The sequence below is a fragment of the Chelonia mydas genome, chromosome 5, assembly GCF_015237465.2.
Source record: "Chelonia mydas isolate rCheMyd1 chromosome 5, rCheMyd1.pri.v2, whole genome shotgun sequence".
In the NCBI taxonomy this organism is placed as follows: Eukaryota; Metazoa; Chordata; order Testudines; family Cheloniidae; genus Chelonia; species Chelonia mydas.
Window position 1 is genome coordinate 100,849,595 of NC_051245.2, and position 17,086 is coordinate 100,866,680.

The 17,086-nt window shown below is 38.7% G+C and overlaps 1 protein-coding gene across 5 annotated transcripts in view; it reads left to right on the forward strand.

Annotated features, from left to right (window-relative positions):
* The window catches only part of RIC1 (RIC1 homolog, RAB6A GEF complex partner 1), a 79,759-nt gene that overhangs the window by 51,283 nt on the left and 11,390 nt on the right, over window positions 1-17,086 (forward strand). For all 5 annotated transcript variants that reach the window (XM_037901895.2, XM_037901896.2, XM_037901897.1 and 2 more), the window contains 9 exons: window positions 1,460-1,612; window positions 2,004-2,207; window positions 5,340-5,378; window positions 5,665-5,775; window positions 6,476-6,565; window positions 8,634-8,794; window positions 11,911-12,049; window positions 15,003-15,119; window positions 16,310-17,038. In XM_037901895.2, coding sequence (XP_037757823.1) covers window positions 1,460-1,612; window positions 2,004-2,207; window positions 5,340-5,378; window positions 5,665-5,775; window positions 6,476-6,565; window positions 8,634-8,794; window positions 11,911-12,049; window positions 15,003-15,119; window positions 16,310-17,038 — 1,743 coding nt within the window. The remainder of the gene's footprint in view (window positions 1-1,459; window positions 1,613-2,003; window positions 2,208-5,339; window positions 5,379-5,664; window positions 5,776-6,475; window positions 6,566-8,633; window positions 8,795-11,910; window positions 12,050-15,002; window positions 15,120-16,309; window positions 17,039-17,086) is intronic.

Below are 17,086 nucleotides of genomic sequence, written 5' to 3' on the forward strand. Positions count from 1 at the left end.
AATATAGAACTTAGACACGGAAAAGATCTATACATCTGAGTCCGTCCCCTGTCAATGGAGGAGGTGATCCACTGACAAAGATCATATCGCATCTATATATTTTAGAATTCAAAATGATAAATCTTGAAAATGCGTTGCTTCAAAAGGACCTAACATAACTAGTGCCTAAGATGCCATTCAGAGCAAAGGGGCATTCTGTTTATAGTGCTTAGACAGACTTTTGCAGACTATTGGTTAAGCTAAGTGGGATAAAGATGCTTATGCAAGAGATACTTTCTGTTAATTTTAATATTGGTACCGTTTTTGGCAAGGTGCCCCTTTTTAAAAAAAGCATTTCAGAGTTTGAGAGTAGTTAAAGTGGAGATAAACATTTGTTTCTCCAAAAGTACCTACCTGTAACAGGTTTCCAGTCTTGGGTTTGTGCTTCCTAGCATGACACAAGCAGGAAAACACCCATTGCTCAGTCTTAAAGCCACTGGGTCCAGCAGGTTTTTTCATGCACCATCTCTGTAGTGAAACCATAGCAGCTCTTAGCACTGCCAACTAAGCGTTCCTTTGTTACTGCTGATAATGGGAGATCTTCCATTGGTTGATTGCTGTGATGTGCCTTCTGTCTAGGCACATGTTTACTAATTAACTTGGGCAATGAAAATGTCCAGTCTTCTGTATAGTCTTTCTACTGTCTCCTGCAGAACATTTGAAGTCGGCGTGTATTTTAAATGTAAATAACTAGCATTAATGCAGCACTGAGGTTGAGAAATCAAACACAAGAGCCTGGAAACAATAAAGAAAGATTGCTCTGCACACATTAATCACTGTCTGTATTATATATGCTTTATCATAAAGATCGATAGATAGGTGGTTTACTTTTAACAAAAAAACACCCAAAATCAAATGCTGGTGGTGACTGTCCAGTTATTGACCTTGAGTCATGGTATGTTCCTATGCTGTCTGCTTTTCAGTTGCCTCTTGCAGTACCATTTTTTTAATCTTTACTTTTCTAGAAGTGCTTTTCGTGCTTTTGAAAGGCTTGATCTGCTACAACTAATACTGTGTACAAAATAAAATTACTTACCTATGAATATATAATTCATATTCACAGGAATAAGTTTAACAAATCATTCACCTACATATTCCTCTTAAAGTTATAATTTATGGGTGCTTTAATCTTTTTTTAATTTTTTCAAATTCTATATTTTCTAGCTTTTGCATAGAGAAGAATTTAAACTGGGCACTAAAGTGTCTTCCCTGCCAGGAGTAGCTATGATATATCTGCTGGAGCAGCTGACTTGAAAACTGCAAGCTATGGGAGTTCCCTGCCAGTCTTATGGCTGGCCCGAGACCCTGGGCCCAAAAGGGGTGATCCTCTATAAAGAGAGTTCCTGTATGTTTTTTGTTTTTCTGACGGTCTAAATCAATTAAGTGATTTTTTTTATTTTTTTGTTCTGCATGTGTTCAGAGCTGGGGTTCAGAAGGCTATCACCTATGGGTGATCGATGGGAATTGTTCTCTGAATGCAGGGTGTGATATAGATACCAAGAATGAAGCTCATCAGCTTGGTATTCTGCAATTTCAGTTCATCAAGAGTGCACTCACTGCTAACACTTGCATGGTACGTGTTCATAGATAGATCTTACTATTTTAGAGATTATCCCCAGTTTTCAGAGAACCTTTTTTTGTGTTCCTTCCTTTATCAACTGAAGTCTGATGTGTTTTCCAATAATTAAATTGTCATGTTTGTGTATGTTTCTCTTAAGTGCGTCTTTCTAATTAAGCAAAATCTCCTTGTCAAATAGAAGATATTTTGAAAATACTGCTGTATATGATCATCCACTGTTTGGTATCTCTGCAGTATGTTGGTGCTTCAAAGATGGAAAAACTGCCTTAAATCATATTTTTGTGCTGACTGTTGAAGTTGAACTCTGCGAAATGAAGTGTTTTGTGTTTGTTTTATTTTCTGTGCAGTAATGTCCTTTATTTGTCTTTTTTTTTTTTTAATATAGAGTAACCAGGAGCAGGTCCTCCTGCAAGGGGAAGATCGCTTGTATTTGAACTGTGGGGATGCAACACAGGCCCAGAATCCCAGAAGTGCTTCAGCACACTCTGATCATAAGCCCATCAGGGAAAGAGGCCCATTTTTGGAGGGCAGTTTAGATTCTCAGGGTTTAAGCACTTTATTAGGACACAGGCATTGGCATGTTGTACAGGTAATTCTCCATTTGTTACTCAAATAGTATTTTTGCACTTACTTGCTATCACCTGAACCTGGTGGTGTCTGTTTTTCTTTTCATCCCTTCTGCAAGTATTGTATTTGTTTCGTATAGTGTGAAATCTCTGTGCCCTCCTGTTTCCTATTGCTTTCTCCCACGGTACAGCTTGTTGTTCCCCGAGGGCCAAAAGAATTCCGGTTGTCCTTTTTTCCTCCAGCTGTGGATTCGTATCCTAGACAGTCAAGGGATTAATAGGGCTAAATGCCTTTTTCTAACCTCATGAGAGAGAGCAAGAGAGCTATTTTTTTCCCACATACAAATTTTTCCCTCCTGCCCTGAGGAGCATTGGGGATGTTGGAGGTATGAAATACTCTGTAGAATATACGAAGTTTCTAATGCCCATGTAGACGATTTAAAGATTTGTCTGTTGCAGACAACTTCAGGGTTTTGGCAATATATGCAAGCTGTTTAGATGAGGAGATGAAACCACTTTATAGTATCATATCTTGCAAGAAGGTGGTGTTTCCAGAAGGTGTTAAGTCCAAAGCCATCATGCTTACTCATTCCAGCAGTGAGGAACAATGTAGATAATTTTGAATCCATAATTTTAGACAAAGTTTCCTGCTTACATATCTGCTTTATGGATTTCACTAAAACTGAGGATGACACTTTAGTAAAACTGACATCAGGATTTAACTTATTGTACGTGCAGCGTATGCATCAGCATGATTATTAGGCACGGGCATCTATACCAGGCTCCAGGTGCTGTCAAACCTTAGAGATCCATCTACCAGCATTAGCCCTAGTGTTTTGTTTCATGTGCCATTTTGTATACTATCTTTATGAAAGTTTTTGATGCAGTACTTTCCACAGATTAGAGCATAGGTCTGATTTTAAAAAAAGCCTCTACACCCCTCACATCTTTCCTGGCTTTTTGGCTTTTTATGACTAAGTACAGTCGTTAACCCAGGATATTTTACAAACTGATGCCTTTTAAAACAAATCTACAGAACCTGGAGAGTATTTTTTTTGTGGGTTTCTAATCTAACTCTAATTTAGAATGTATCTGCTTGCCTTTAATGAAAACTACCTCATCTAGGCAAGCAGCTTCATTTGAATTATGGTGGCTGATGGTTTAGTTGCTCATATGATATGTGCAGTAGCGCCAGTCACTGTCCTAACGGACTTTGCACAGAGGAATTTGGACCCACCTTTTCTTCTGTTTCTCCATTGCACTCAAAAATGAAAAGGAATGTTACACAGGAGAAGAACTGTAGGATAAATACCAATCTAGGCTGAGATCTGTTTGATAGGTCTTTACACACAGGTAATGGTAGGAATTCTCAGACAACTGCTGTCTTTACACCCCATTGCCCTAGTTTATATGCTGAGGAATAACTGCCAGTTGGTAATGAGTAGAAAAGAGTGTAAGGAAGACCAGTCCGCATACTTGATATTAGAGAAATGTATCCAACTGACAAAAATCTCTTAATGGTTTCACTTGTTACAAAAATACAGGCCTTGATTCCTTTCAATTGAATGATCTTATTTGGTGCCTCAACCAAATACATTTTTCTCTTGCATAAACTCATCCAAGTTGAAAATTTACAGGAGAAAAGTTCCCTTGAAGTACTGTGTCCTGCAAAATAGCCTTGATTGGTTTCTATTTAAAGAGCTACTATATCTTCTTATGGACAGTAAAAATTAATTTGGTAAGGCTTTGGATCATTCAAGTAACAGAATACTGAGTATGTAAACTCTCTATCTGGAAAGGAGCTGGAGGCTTTTATAAATTGCTTGCATTGAGTCTTTTAGCTTTCGCTGTCATTGGTTGTTATCAATTCAGTATCTTCCTAAGTCCAACCTTTTTCTCATTTCAATGCCAGCCACTTTCCAAACCCTTGGACTTTCATGTCAAAAGAATCAGAAGTTAAAATCTAAGTCTGGAAGACTTGTTCCCTGAAACTTATAATTTACCTCAAACCTAGGTTGAGTAAGTAGTTGTCTTGTGAAATGTTTACCTGATGGGTTACAGTAAACATCCTAAATTTGCCGAAATTTATGGTTAATATCCTTATAAATTGCAGATGGGAATTCTCATCTTTCTCTTCATTCCCCAAGAAGAATAATTTGAGTTTTAGCAAAAAGAAACTTATTGATATTCCATACTGAATCTAATTTTGTCTGTGGCAGAAGTTGATGCCAATTTAAAACAGCTAGGTAACTGACCAAGAAATGTAATCATTGAAACCATAAATCAAACTACAGATATTTTCAGACAACTGTATTGGAGAACAAAATCCTTCCCTTCCCTATAGCCATAGTTCTAGTTACGCTTCTTGCCACTAGTTTGCTGTGCTGCAGTTTGTATACAGACTAATAGAATTTTACCATGTTCATTTCATGAGAAGAACATAACTTAGCAAATACCTTCTGTGCAAAATAAAACCATTAAACAGGAGTGAAAAAAGGCAAATTTAAAAAAAAAAAACTCTTCTGACTCAATTGTTATGTCAGTACAAATCTAAGAAAATTTGATTTCTGGAGTTGAGGACTGAGGAAACCATGCATAACCGATGATTTTACTGAATGGAATCTTCCCTTGACAACTCTTCAATTGATGGAAAAAATCAACTGCTTTAAGGGGGGAAAAAAAAATCTTAAAAAAATAGTATTTTGCCACTGTAACTCCCTATTAGATTTTTACATATTTGAAGCAAAGCAAAGAAAACAGCAAACAAGCTTAAAATATGTTAAAATTGTTTTCTAGGAAACTGATAGAATTGTATAATTCTAATTATCAGACTTTGAATGCAAGTTTCTGAATATCAGGGAGCTTACTGCTTCCAGTGAGTTGCACTCTGGATAGATGGTAGTTAAATGTAGCACATCCAGTCCATTGAAACTTAATGTTTATATAATTCTAAAATGTATTGGAAAGAGTGGAGCGAGGGAAGAATTGTGGTGGTGAAAAAACTCCAATGGCTGTGAACAAACCAAAATGTTCTGGAACTAAAAATAGATAAAAGAAACCGTTTTGACTGTGTGCATGTCCCTTAAAGTGTGTGAATTTTTATCATTTCAATTTGTTCTCAGTATAGTGATCTGTATTATATTACTTTTTTTTAGATTCACAGTACATATCTAGAGAGCAACTGGCCTATAAGGGTGAGTTACTTAAAAATAGCTTGGTGCTTGATGAAAAATGCAAGCATTAGGTTTTTATAATTGTTCTTGGTATAGGATGAGATTGTCACTATGTTAAATCAAAGCAATTTATGTATTTAAAAGAAAAATGTCATTTATTTAAAAGTATGGTAGAGAACATTCGTACTCAGACAATTTTCAAGTTTTAAGTTGAGTATATTAATATTGCTAAAGTATTGATCTTGAATAGAAGTATGCAATTTTTGAACAATAGTTTCTCCCCCCACCCCAATTTTCGTCTGAACAGTTTTCAGCCATTGACAAGCTGGGGCAGAATGTAGCTGTTGTTGGCAAGTTTGGTTTTGCACATTATTCTTTACTCACCAAAAAATGGAAGTTGTTTGGGAATATTACCCAGGTGAGTGCTGACTAGTTTTATAAGCTTGTGTGCAGTTCAAACAGATTTATTATAATCACAATATTTTGGACATATTTTTAGTTTTCTACCAAATCATGTGTTTTCGAATGAATTTCTTGAAGACAGATTAGGGAAGCTGGTTTTGCATGTCTTGACATAAAACACATGAAAAGTAGTGTAGTTTGGAACAAACTTGACAGTAAAATATATGAATGATAGCAAAAAATTGTAAACCTGGATGCCTAAAGTGAGATTCCTAAATCCATGTCTCAGCTCTTATATTGGAGTTGTAGATGCTCAGCACCTCTGAAAATCAAGTATGAAGCCTAACTTTAGGCACCCAGAATTGCAAATTTTGGCCTTTAGTGAAAAAGCAACTATAATTTAAAAAGATGTAGATTTGGTGTGTTCACTGATGAACCATATGTAGAACTTGGCTGTGTTGAATAGTTTTTGAGTATCACATATCCGTCTGAAAACCCTTGAAGACTTATTTTTTAAAAATTGTCATACCCAAATAAGATTGTTCTATTAGTAGTGATGCTGTTTTATATGTAGTCTACAGGAGGCTTATGTATGTATTAAGTGTGTGTATAATTCTCTATGTATTTTATTTTTGTGTATAAGTTATGTGATTTGTGGAAACTTCTAAGCAGCTTATAACCTTGCTGACTTGATTGATCTTCCATTTTATTTTAAGGAGCAAAATATGGTTGTAACAGGTGGCATAGCCTGGTGGAATGATTTCATTGTTCTTGCATGTTATAATTTAAGTGACCGCCAAGAAGAGGTAAGGCATTTGTTTTTTCAAGCAAGCTTATCAGTTGCTATCTTCTTTGTGTTTTCTAAATATTAGGGCTGTCGATTAATCGTAGTTAACTTATGTGATTAACTCAAAAATAATCGTGATTTAAAAATTGAATCCCAGTTTTAATCACAATGTTAAATGATAGAATACCAATTGAAATTTATTACATATTTTGGATGTTTTTCTACTTTTTCATATATTTTCGGTGTTGTAATTGACATCAAAGTGTATATTTTTAGTACAAATATTTGCACTGTAAAAATGACTTTTATATTTTTCAATTCACCTCACACAGATACTGTTGTGAAAGTGCAACTTACAAATGTAGTTTTTGTTACATAACTGCACTCAGAAACAAAACAATGTAAAACTTCAGAGCCTACAAGTCCTCTCAGTCCTACTTCTCGTTCAGCCAATCGCTAAGACAAAGAAGTTTGTTTACATTTACAGGAGATAATGCTGCCCACTTCTTGCTTTCTGGTGACATTGTAAATTAGAACAGGCATTTGCATAGCACTTTTGTAGCCCGCATTGCAAGGTATTTACGTGCCAGATATGCTAAACATTCCTATGCCCTTTCCATGTTTTGGCCACCAAACCAGAGGACATGCTTCCATGCTGATGATGCTCTTTTTTTTTTTTTTTTTCTTTAAATGAGTGTTAATTAAATTTGTGACTGAACTCCTTGGGGGAGAATTATATGTCCCCTGCTCTTTTACACCCGCATTCTGCCATATATTTCATGTTATAGCAGTCTCAGATGATGACCCAGCACCTGCTGTTTTAAGAACACTTTCACTGCAGATTTGACAGAACGCAAAGAAGGTACCAATGTGAGATTTCTAAAGATCACTACAGAACTCGACCCAAGGTTTAAGAATCTGAAGTGCCTTCCAAAATCTGAGAGGGACGAGGTGTGGAGCGTGCTTTGAGAAGTCTTAGAAGAGCAACACTCCGATGTGGAAACTACAGAACCCAAACCACCAAAAAGAAAATGAACTTTCTGCTGGTGGCATCTGACTCAGATAATGAAAATGAACATGTCAGTCTGCACTGCTTTGGATTGTTATCGAGCAGAACCTGTCGTCAGCATGGACGTATGTCCCCTGGAATGGTGGTTGAAGCATGAAGGGACATATGAATCTTTAGCACGTCAGGTATGTAAATATCTTGTGACACCGGCTACAGCAGTGCCATGCGATTGCCTGTTCTCACTTTCAGGTGACATTGTAAACAAGAAGCAGGCAGCATTATCTCCTGCAAATGTAAACAAACTTGTTGGTGTAAGCGATTGGTTGAACGGGAAGTAGGACTGAGTGGACTTGCAGGTTCTAAAATTTTACATTGTTTTATTTTTGAATGCAGTTTTTTATACATAATTCTACATTTGTAAGTTCAACTTTCATGATGGAGATTGTACTACAGTACTTGTATTAGGTGAATTGAAATACTATTTTGGTTTTTTACAGTGCAAATACTTTTAATCAAAAATAAATATAAAGTGAGCACTGTACACTTTGTATTCTGTGTTGTAATTGAAATCAGTGTATTTGAAAATGTAGAAAACATCCAAAAATATTTAAATAAATATTCTATTGTTTAACAGTGCGATTTATTGCACGATTAATTTTTTGAGTCACTGGACAGTCCTACTAAATATAGAGGCAGTTCGGGAGAATCTTGTATAACTCTTCAGTTGGGAGGGGGCTCAGTGTGAATAGGAATTTGGATGAATGACTTTCCCCAGTTTAAAAATTATTTGAGGAAGGTAAAAGAACTGTCCTTTGTTCAAGGTTTGCAGTTTTAGAACTCTCTCTCAATTTTTTTTGTTTTACTTTTGCTGTTGATAACTACAATAGTACTACCAGTTAAGCACTCAGTCAGTTTAGTATACAATTTAAAATTGCTTCCTAAAATGTTTTGCTAGGAATCCAAGATAGTCATAACACAAAAATCCATATGAGGCATTAATGGGTCTGTTGAAGTTTTTAGGTTACATTGATGTTTGCAGCAAGAGAACTCTTGTCTAAACCATTAATTGTCCTTACAGCTAAGAATCTACCTGCGAACATCCAATCTGGACAATGCATTTGCACATGTCACCAAAGTGCAGGCAGAAACATTACTACTCAGTGTCTTCCGGGATATAGTAATATTGTTTAGAGCAGATTGTTCTATTTGCCTTTATAGTATTGAAAGACAGCCTGATGGGTGAGTACGACTGAAGCAAGTCTATGAAATTATTTTACCACATTTTTATAGTAATTAACTTAAAAATATCTCCTCTGTATGGGTAATTTCCTTTGATAAACTGTTAGTCTTAAGATTAATCATAGGCTTTGATAACTTATTGAGACAACTTTTCAAAATGTGGCATCCATTTGTAGCCATTCTATCACCTGTGTGTGCAAATGATAATGCTCAAAATGTGGATACGAGGGTTTGCATATTTGGAAGCTTGCATGCACACATGCTTACCCAGAGAAACTTTTTGAGCACTGTCACTTTCACACAGAATTTGTGTGTGCAGGTGACAGTGCCTGAAATGTGCACATACAAACTTGTGTTTGTGAAAAAGGTGTCGGAATTGAGGCACATTTGAAAACTTGGGCCATTCTAGCTGGTAGGGAAAGTAACCTGGGCTTCTGGTGTTTTCTCTTGGGACTTTTATCACACATTGAGGAGATCACACTTGAGGAAGATTGACTGATTAAATTTGCAATGATTACTGCTTAGCTGATTCTAATAATCTGTATCTCCAGACAGGCTGGGTTCCAGTCCACTTCTTAGATTTTGAAATTGTAGCTTTTAAATGTTGTTGTATTTTTAGCATAAATCTGTATGTGAAAACTGTACACAACTTCCATAATTTATAAAACCTGCATGCAGACCTGTGATTATTTAAACTGGTATCAGTAACTTTACAAAATCTGTAAAGTTCTTTTCTAAATAGAGAATTTAAAAAAATCTAACTGTACCCACCAGCTAATTCTGTCCGTTTAGCTTTCATATTCCATTCACCATGGAAAATTAGAGGAAATGGGCAGGGCCAGAAGTCTGTTGTACATTTTGACACGTAAGCTGCTGGAGAAGCAAGGGTTTGTCACTAATTGGTATAGCACTTAAAGATCAGTCAGAGGAATTTTTTTGTCTTGTTTTCTTACCTAAATACAGCTTTCTAAAGTAAGGCAATAAAGACTTCAGAAGTTGAAGCTACATACCTTATCAGAGATTCTAAGTGCTTGTTTTTAATAGTTTGTCAGAATGGAACTTGCTTCTACACTCCCTAGCAACTGCCTAAGTGAGTGAATATCTGTATTCACAACATTACTTTGCTTTACAGGCTGCAATAGTGATACAAAATCTTTAGAGTACTGGTGTGTCTAGAAATATAATTCTAAGGGTTCTAAATGTTTCTCAAGGAAGGATATGAAATATTTTTTGTGAATGGACATACACTGTTAATAAGAACAGGCTTTAGACAGATTGAGTTTTTATTTATTTTTGCAATGAATTCTATAGTTTGTCCCTGAGGGCACAGTACTGGGTTGCTTTAAGCGGTGGCCTGCTCTTATGTAAAAATCTAGACTCTGTAGAGCTTATGTAGCTGCTACTTCAGGCCACTTGGTATTTTTTCATATAACATGGAATCCCTCTCTTCAGTGCAGACTTTTATTTAGAAGCTTGAACATACTTGAACATCTGTTGAGTCAATAAGTAAATGTAAAGGAGAAAAACTTGTCCTGTTTGTGAATGCTCAGCTGGAGTTGTAGTTTCTGCAACAGATATAGGATTCATAACCTAAAAGTGGGTCCAGAAAAAGATTAGTTAGGCATATTTAAGGCACTACAAGATTTCCATAGAGAAGAGGTTTTCTAACTCTTTGAGCTCCAGTTCATTATTACTTTTCCTGCTCTAATTTCTCACCCTTCCTTATGCAGCCTTGTATGTAAAATGGCCCTGATAGATGTCTGCAGAGCAGTAGAGGTCAGGACTAGTGCCTCCTGTTCCCCAGTCCTGCCGGAGATTCCTAGTGTGAACTAGGAGTGGCTGAGGGATACAGGAAGACTGTTCCAGATGATATGTGAGGCATTTCCATGGTTAGAAGGAGCTGCAGAGAGATATGAGGTACCTGATAGCAAAAGGATGGGGCACTCAGGCAGTATGATGAGTCCATGTGACAGGCAAGAACAGGTCCATGGAGACTTCTAAAAACAACTCAGTGTTTCAGGATTCTGCTAAACAAATGGGAGCTCCTGGAGAATGGAGTTCAGAATTACTCTTTATATGCCCCCAGGCGAAGCTGAGAAATGGGAGGCCATAAAGAAGGTAGCAGTCAGGAGAAGAAAAGATAAAAGGCCATGAAGGTTTTAGAGGAGATGGCATCAAAGTGGTAACAAATGTGGTCAGTGTTATAGAGGTGGTCATATTTACAGCATAGTAAACAGGAATAGGTGAGTTCTGAATCAAGGATGATACGGTTACAGAAAGTGAATAGTAAAAGTATGTTTGTTTTAAATTGAAGAGCAAAATGTCAGAGAATGCCCTTCCTGCCCTGTCTCAGATACTTAGCTGAAGGAACTTGAAATAATGCCTTATATCTTACCAACATGGACAGGAGTCATTAAAGACACTGAAACATATGTGCACTTGAGAATCATAACCATAAAAGTGGAAATTAAGATTAAAGGGAGAGGAAGGATAGGATGACTGAAAAGGAGGAGCGAGGTAAAAAAGAGCAAGGGGATGTGAAAAGTAAACCTTTAAGACTCCGCCTACATGGAGTCTAGTGTAGAGGAGGTTCCAGCACAGAAGTCAGAACCATTTGGTGGGGAAGATTAGAACCAGAACAAGGGAGGGTTCATAATTTATTGAAGTAATCTAGATGGATGGAGTTATCCACAATATTGTAGCCTGCATTGAAATCAAAGAGAAGGAACCTTCATCAGTAGGGAGGGAGATGGCTGTTGTCTAACTTGGAGGAGAATAGTTCCAATGCCTTGTTCAGAGAAACCCGGATTGAAATCACCACCATTGAGAGCTACATTGAGCACTTTGCTCTTTCCTCCTGTGTTCGCATAAATTATCAAGATGGAACAAATCAGGCTAATGGGTTTATTAAATATAACTTTATCAAGTTCAGAGGTGTGGCCTGGGTACAGTTTCACAATTTAAGGGGAAATTGTTCTGGTTTCTTGAAAGAGCTCTGCTTCCTATGGTTAAATTAGTATTTTGCGTCATTAAGCATTTAGAAACTAGCTGTAATTGTCCATTAATTACTGTTAGAGGAGAAATGTTTAGCAACTATTTTTTCCCTCCCCTTACAGTCCTAACCCTACTGCCAGTATTCAAGTTCTTCAGGAGGTATCCATGTCTCGTTACATTCCTCATCCTTTCCTTGTAGTTTCTGTAACTCTGACATCAGTGAGAACAGAGACTGGTATCAGCTTGAAAATGCCACAGCAGGTATGAGTCTATCCAGTGCTTTAGAGTTGTTGAAGTTTAATAAAAAGTAACTGACAATCTTAGAGTTGGCAGTTTAGTCCAGTGGTCTCCAAAGTGGGGTGCGCGCACCCCAGGGGTGCGCCAGAGGATCCCAGGGGGTGCGTGGCAGGAGGAGCACCGCCGGACAGCACTCCGCTGTTTTTTTCTTTCTTTGGCGGCAGCTCTGCACGCCTGCGGCAGCTCTTCCCTCCTTTCTTCGGCGGCTCGCCTGCGGCAGGTCTTCCCGTCGTCTTGCTTTGGCGGCTCGCCTGCGGTAAGCCTTCCCCTCTCCTTTCTTCAGCGGCACAGTGGGGGGTGCACGATCCAAAAACTTTGGAGACCACTGGTTTAGTCTCAGACAGCAGCAATAGAGTGTTCTTTTTGAAGATGCTTTGCAAATATTTATAAAATGCTTCTGTTTAGTATGTGAGCCAAAGCCCAAAGAATCGAAACAAAAACAAGCAAGCAAGCAAACAAAAGACCTGGGTACATTTAACTATTTAAATGCTGTGGGTATGAAATATACATCTTCTGGATCAATGCCCATAAAATTCCAAGCTGTTCTAGAACATGCATAGAACTCTTTTCTATAATGTAGGACCCCTGGACGCACATAAGGTGCATCTTTTTGGTATTACCCACCTAAGTCAATTAGGCAGTGAGTCCATCGAAAGAGCAGCTGATTCCTGGCAAAGGGGCAATATTTGTTTATGTAACATTGTGGCCTAGACCAACTTTTCTATCTTAAGTACTTATTGCCCTGTTACCGTAGTACCGAAGTGTGTCTCAAATGTTTTCTGTACTTATCCTCACAATACCCCTGTGAGGCAGGGAAGCTATTATTCCCATTATACAGATGGGAAACTGATGCACAGATGATATGTCTACATTGCAGCTCAGAGCATGCCTCCCAGCCCAGGTAGATGAAGACACTAGCTCTGCTTGAGCTAGCGCCCTGAATACAGCAATGTGGATGTTGCAGCATGGGCTAGCCACCAGAGTATGGACCCAGAGGATCAGGTGGGTTTGTACTTGGGTGACTAGCCCATGCCACAGCATCCACATTACTATGTTTAGCATGCTAGCTCTCCTTGAACTAGCGCAAGTCTGTCTGCTCGGGCTGGGAGGCATGCTCTCAACTGCAGTGTAGATGTATCTAGAATGGCACAGTATCTTGCGCAAGGTTGCACAAGAATTATGTGGTGGAGCAGGGAATTGGACGACTAGTGCCCTTAACCTCTGGACCATCCTTCCTTTCTGAGGACTGTTACCTATTGGGTTATTTAAGGGAGATTAGTTGCCTGTGAGAAGTGTAATTGATCCAGTGGATGGGGGGTTGGAGCTTTCATTGATTCACTTCCTGCTTCGTTCTGAGATGCGTTTTGCATTCTGTTCTTCCTCTGCACAATGCTGAAGCTACATTAGACTCTAAATCATCATGAGCTGTAGGACACAGTCTTGCCATTCTTAGCTAGCTGCAAGAAAATGCTCATAAGCAAAGGATCAAATTCATTGTCTTCCATCTCAGATGTTGAGAATCTACTATTCGGGTCCTTCTAGCCTGATAGGAAAAACTGGATGTGGGCTTTATACACATAAGCTGTCAGGCAGTTGATTTAAATGTAAAACAAAATAAACATTTTTCAGAGATCCAGGTATCAGTGTAGTATTAGACGTTTAAGGTTTTTAAGTGCACTTTTATTTGGGAGGGGAAAATTTACACTACAGATTGGGTTTCCTGATTGCTTTTACAGAAATTCCATATCCAATTTTTTGAGTTTACAGGTAAAAAGATGTTTACTCTAATTGCCATCTCTGCGAGTCAACCTTGAATATAAAAGTTAAGCTGGGTTCTTTCTGGCCCTAGCATTAACAATTAAGTGCCTGCGATCAATCTTGATTAACCATTCTATTGATGATGCCTGAGCCACAATGGAATCCACCTTCCTCTCCTGTAGCAGTATTGACTCTTCAGTGTCAACAGAACAGAAGCAGAAAAAGCTTACTTTACAATTAAAGTTGTGAGGCAGAACTACGAATAGACATGGAGCAGTTCTGTTGAACGAAGTGGCATTTTTACAGTCACTTTTACAGTAGACCCATTTAAATGTTTCCTTCCATAGGTGCCCAGCCCTGCTTGTTCCTTCCGATTGTTTCCTATACTAAATAGGCTCTTTAAGAGGCTTGACCCTGGCGTAACGAATTCCACCACATGGCACTTGCACAGACTGGCAGCAATGCTAGCTCAAATAAGTGGATTTAAAAGCAAGGGGCACAGGCCAGGCTGGGGCTCAGGCTCGGCTATTGGGCTGTAAAATTCCGGTGTAAATGTTTGGGCTAGTGCTGAAGCCCAAACATGAGGCGGGAGAGTCCCAGAGCCCAGGCTCCAGTCTGAGCCCAAAAGTCTGCACTACAATTTTACAGTGGCTGGCACAGCCCAAGCCCAAGTCAGCCGATGTGGGCCAGCCGCAAGTGTTAAATTGTAATGTAGACATACCCTTAGAAGCTTTTTGAGGAAAGTTGCACACTGAAACCTCTGCTTACAATTAAACTGTTTGATTAAAATGAAGTAGAGCAGGAAAAGGCCAGCACCTCCCTCCAACATATCCCCAGTTTACACGCTTTACTCCTAGACGAGCAAAGCTTTTAGGGAGCTTACTGGGTAGGTCCCTCCCTAAGAACCAGATCAAAGCCATGAGCATTTGCATCTGTCCTCCTTTATATGCAAGCTGGTTTGGAAGAAAGAATTGTATCTAGAGTTCATACGCTAGTATTTACTAGCCTCCTGTAAAGATGTGCTTAGTGGGAGCGCCAGTGTTTTGAATTTACTAGTTTGGTTGTGAGTTTATACAGAAACTGTACTGTACATATCAAAGCAAAAATTATGAATTCAGGAAAGTTTAGAGATAAGTAATTTATACTTTTTTCCCCACAGGCCTGTGAGGCAGAAAGCATTATGTTAAACTTAGCAGGACAACTCATCATGGTACAAAGGGATCGGTCTGGCCCCCAGATAAGAGAGAAGGACAGCAGTCCTAACCAAAGGAAACTTGTGAGTAAACATACTTGGGATTACACAGACTTGTCAAAGGTTGTGAGGACACAGCAAGTTGTGAAGGTGATTGATCTTGGCCTAGAAACGAGTGTTTAGCTACACTTCAATGCCTGTGCTAAAACTGGTTGAATTAATTTGTTGTGAATAAATTACCTGAAAAGTGCAGTCCTCTTTTCTGTTCACAAATCATTTACAAGCCAGTTTTTGTTTCTGCAAGTATCTGTGATAACCAGATTATTTACTACTTGTATTGCTGTAACATAGGGGTCCCAACCATAGATCAGGATCCCCCTGTGGTAGGTGCTGTACATAGGTTGGGCAAACAGTTTTTGACCTGTGGGCTATTCCTAAACTGTTCACTTTGAATACTTGTGGTTTGTCGTCCCCTTCAGGCACATACTGGCATTTTTGACCAACTTCTTAAGAGATAACAGAGAAATTAATGAATGAACTCTTTAATGTATGACTATCCTTGTTCTTATGACAATATGTAGATAGTCATATGAAGAGCAACAATTTCACTATCATTGGTAGTAATGATGTGTGTGTGAATCTTCCGAAATTGCAGAGAAAGATGTGTGAGCGTGAGCATGAGCATGGTTGGATTCAAATGAATGCTTGCAAACATTATTTTTTACAGTAATCCATCAGCCCTAGCCTACACTCTGTGCTAAAAATAGGCAATTTGAACAGCTTTCTGACTGGAATTGTCAGTGGCATCAGCTGGTAGATGAGGAATGAAAGAGATCCCTCTTGGAGGGTTAATTAATACTGGAGCTTTTTCTGGGTGCCCAAAATACAGCTAGACTAAGTTGCATAGGAATTGCACTTCTTAGCAGTCCTCACTTTTAGAAAAGTAATGACCCCAGGGTGACGACAAGCTGTGTTTGTGAAAAAACCTTTAAAATGGATGGAGGCAGTATTTGATAAATATCTCTGGTATACAGTACTTTGCTAGGTTTAGGCTTGTGGGGGTGGAAACACAAGTTGAATTGCTTTCTTGAGTACTTGCACTGACTAGAGTTTTAGAAATGCCTAGTAAAAATACGTACGTCTCTACAATAGTGAATTCCTATCATATACTTGTAGGGAGATGCTGTTGCCCCTTTCAGCTGAAGGAAGGATGCTAGTGAGATGAGGCATAAATAAAAAGGGTATTAAGATTTTTTTTTTCTTTTCTTCCCCAGCTGCCTTTTTGTGCTCCAGTTGTGCTAGCCCAGTCGGTTGAAAATGTTTGGACTACCTGCAGGGCAAACAAACAAAAGCGCCACTTACTGGAGGCACTCTGGCTCAGCTGTGGTGGGTCAGGTATGAAAGTCTGGCTTCCTTTGTTTCCCAGGGATCACCGCAAACCACATTCCTTTTTGTCAAGACGGATCATGCTGCCTTTCCACATCAACATATACCCCTTGGCTGTTCTGTTTGAAGATGCCTTGGTTCTTGGTGCTGTCAATGACACTGTACTCTATGACTGTTTATACACTCACAGCAGTGCTAGACAACATTTGGAGGTCCTCTTTCCTTTCTGTATTGTTGAGAGAACCTCTCAGATCTACCTCCATCACATTTTGCGCCAGCTTTTGGTTAGGAACCTAGGAGAACAAGCCTTGCTTTTGGCCCACTCCTGTGCCACATTACCTTACTTTCCTCATGTGCTAGAACTGATGCTTCATGAAGTGCTGGAAGAAGAAGCTACCTCGCGGGAGCCCATTCCCGACCCTCTGCTTCCCACTGTGGCTAAGTTCATTACAGAGTTCCCCCTTTTCCTGCAGACAGTTGTGCATTGTGCTAGGAAGACAGAATATGCCCTGTGGAATTACCTTTTTGCTGCTGTTGGAAACCCAAAAGACTTATTTGAGGAGTGCTTAATGGCCCAGGACTTAGACACAGCTGCCTCTTACCTTATTATCTTACAGGTAATAGTATCCTACTACTTGATTACAAAAAAGAAGTGAAGTTACTAT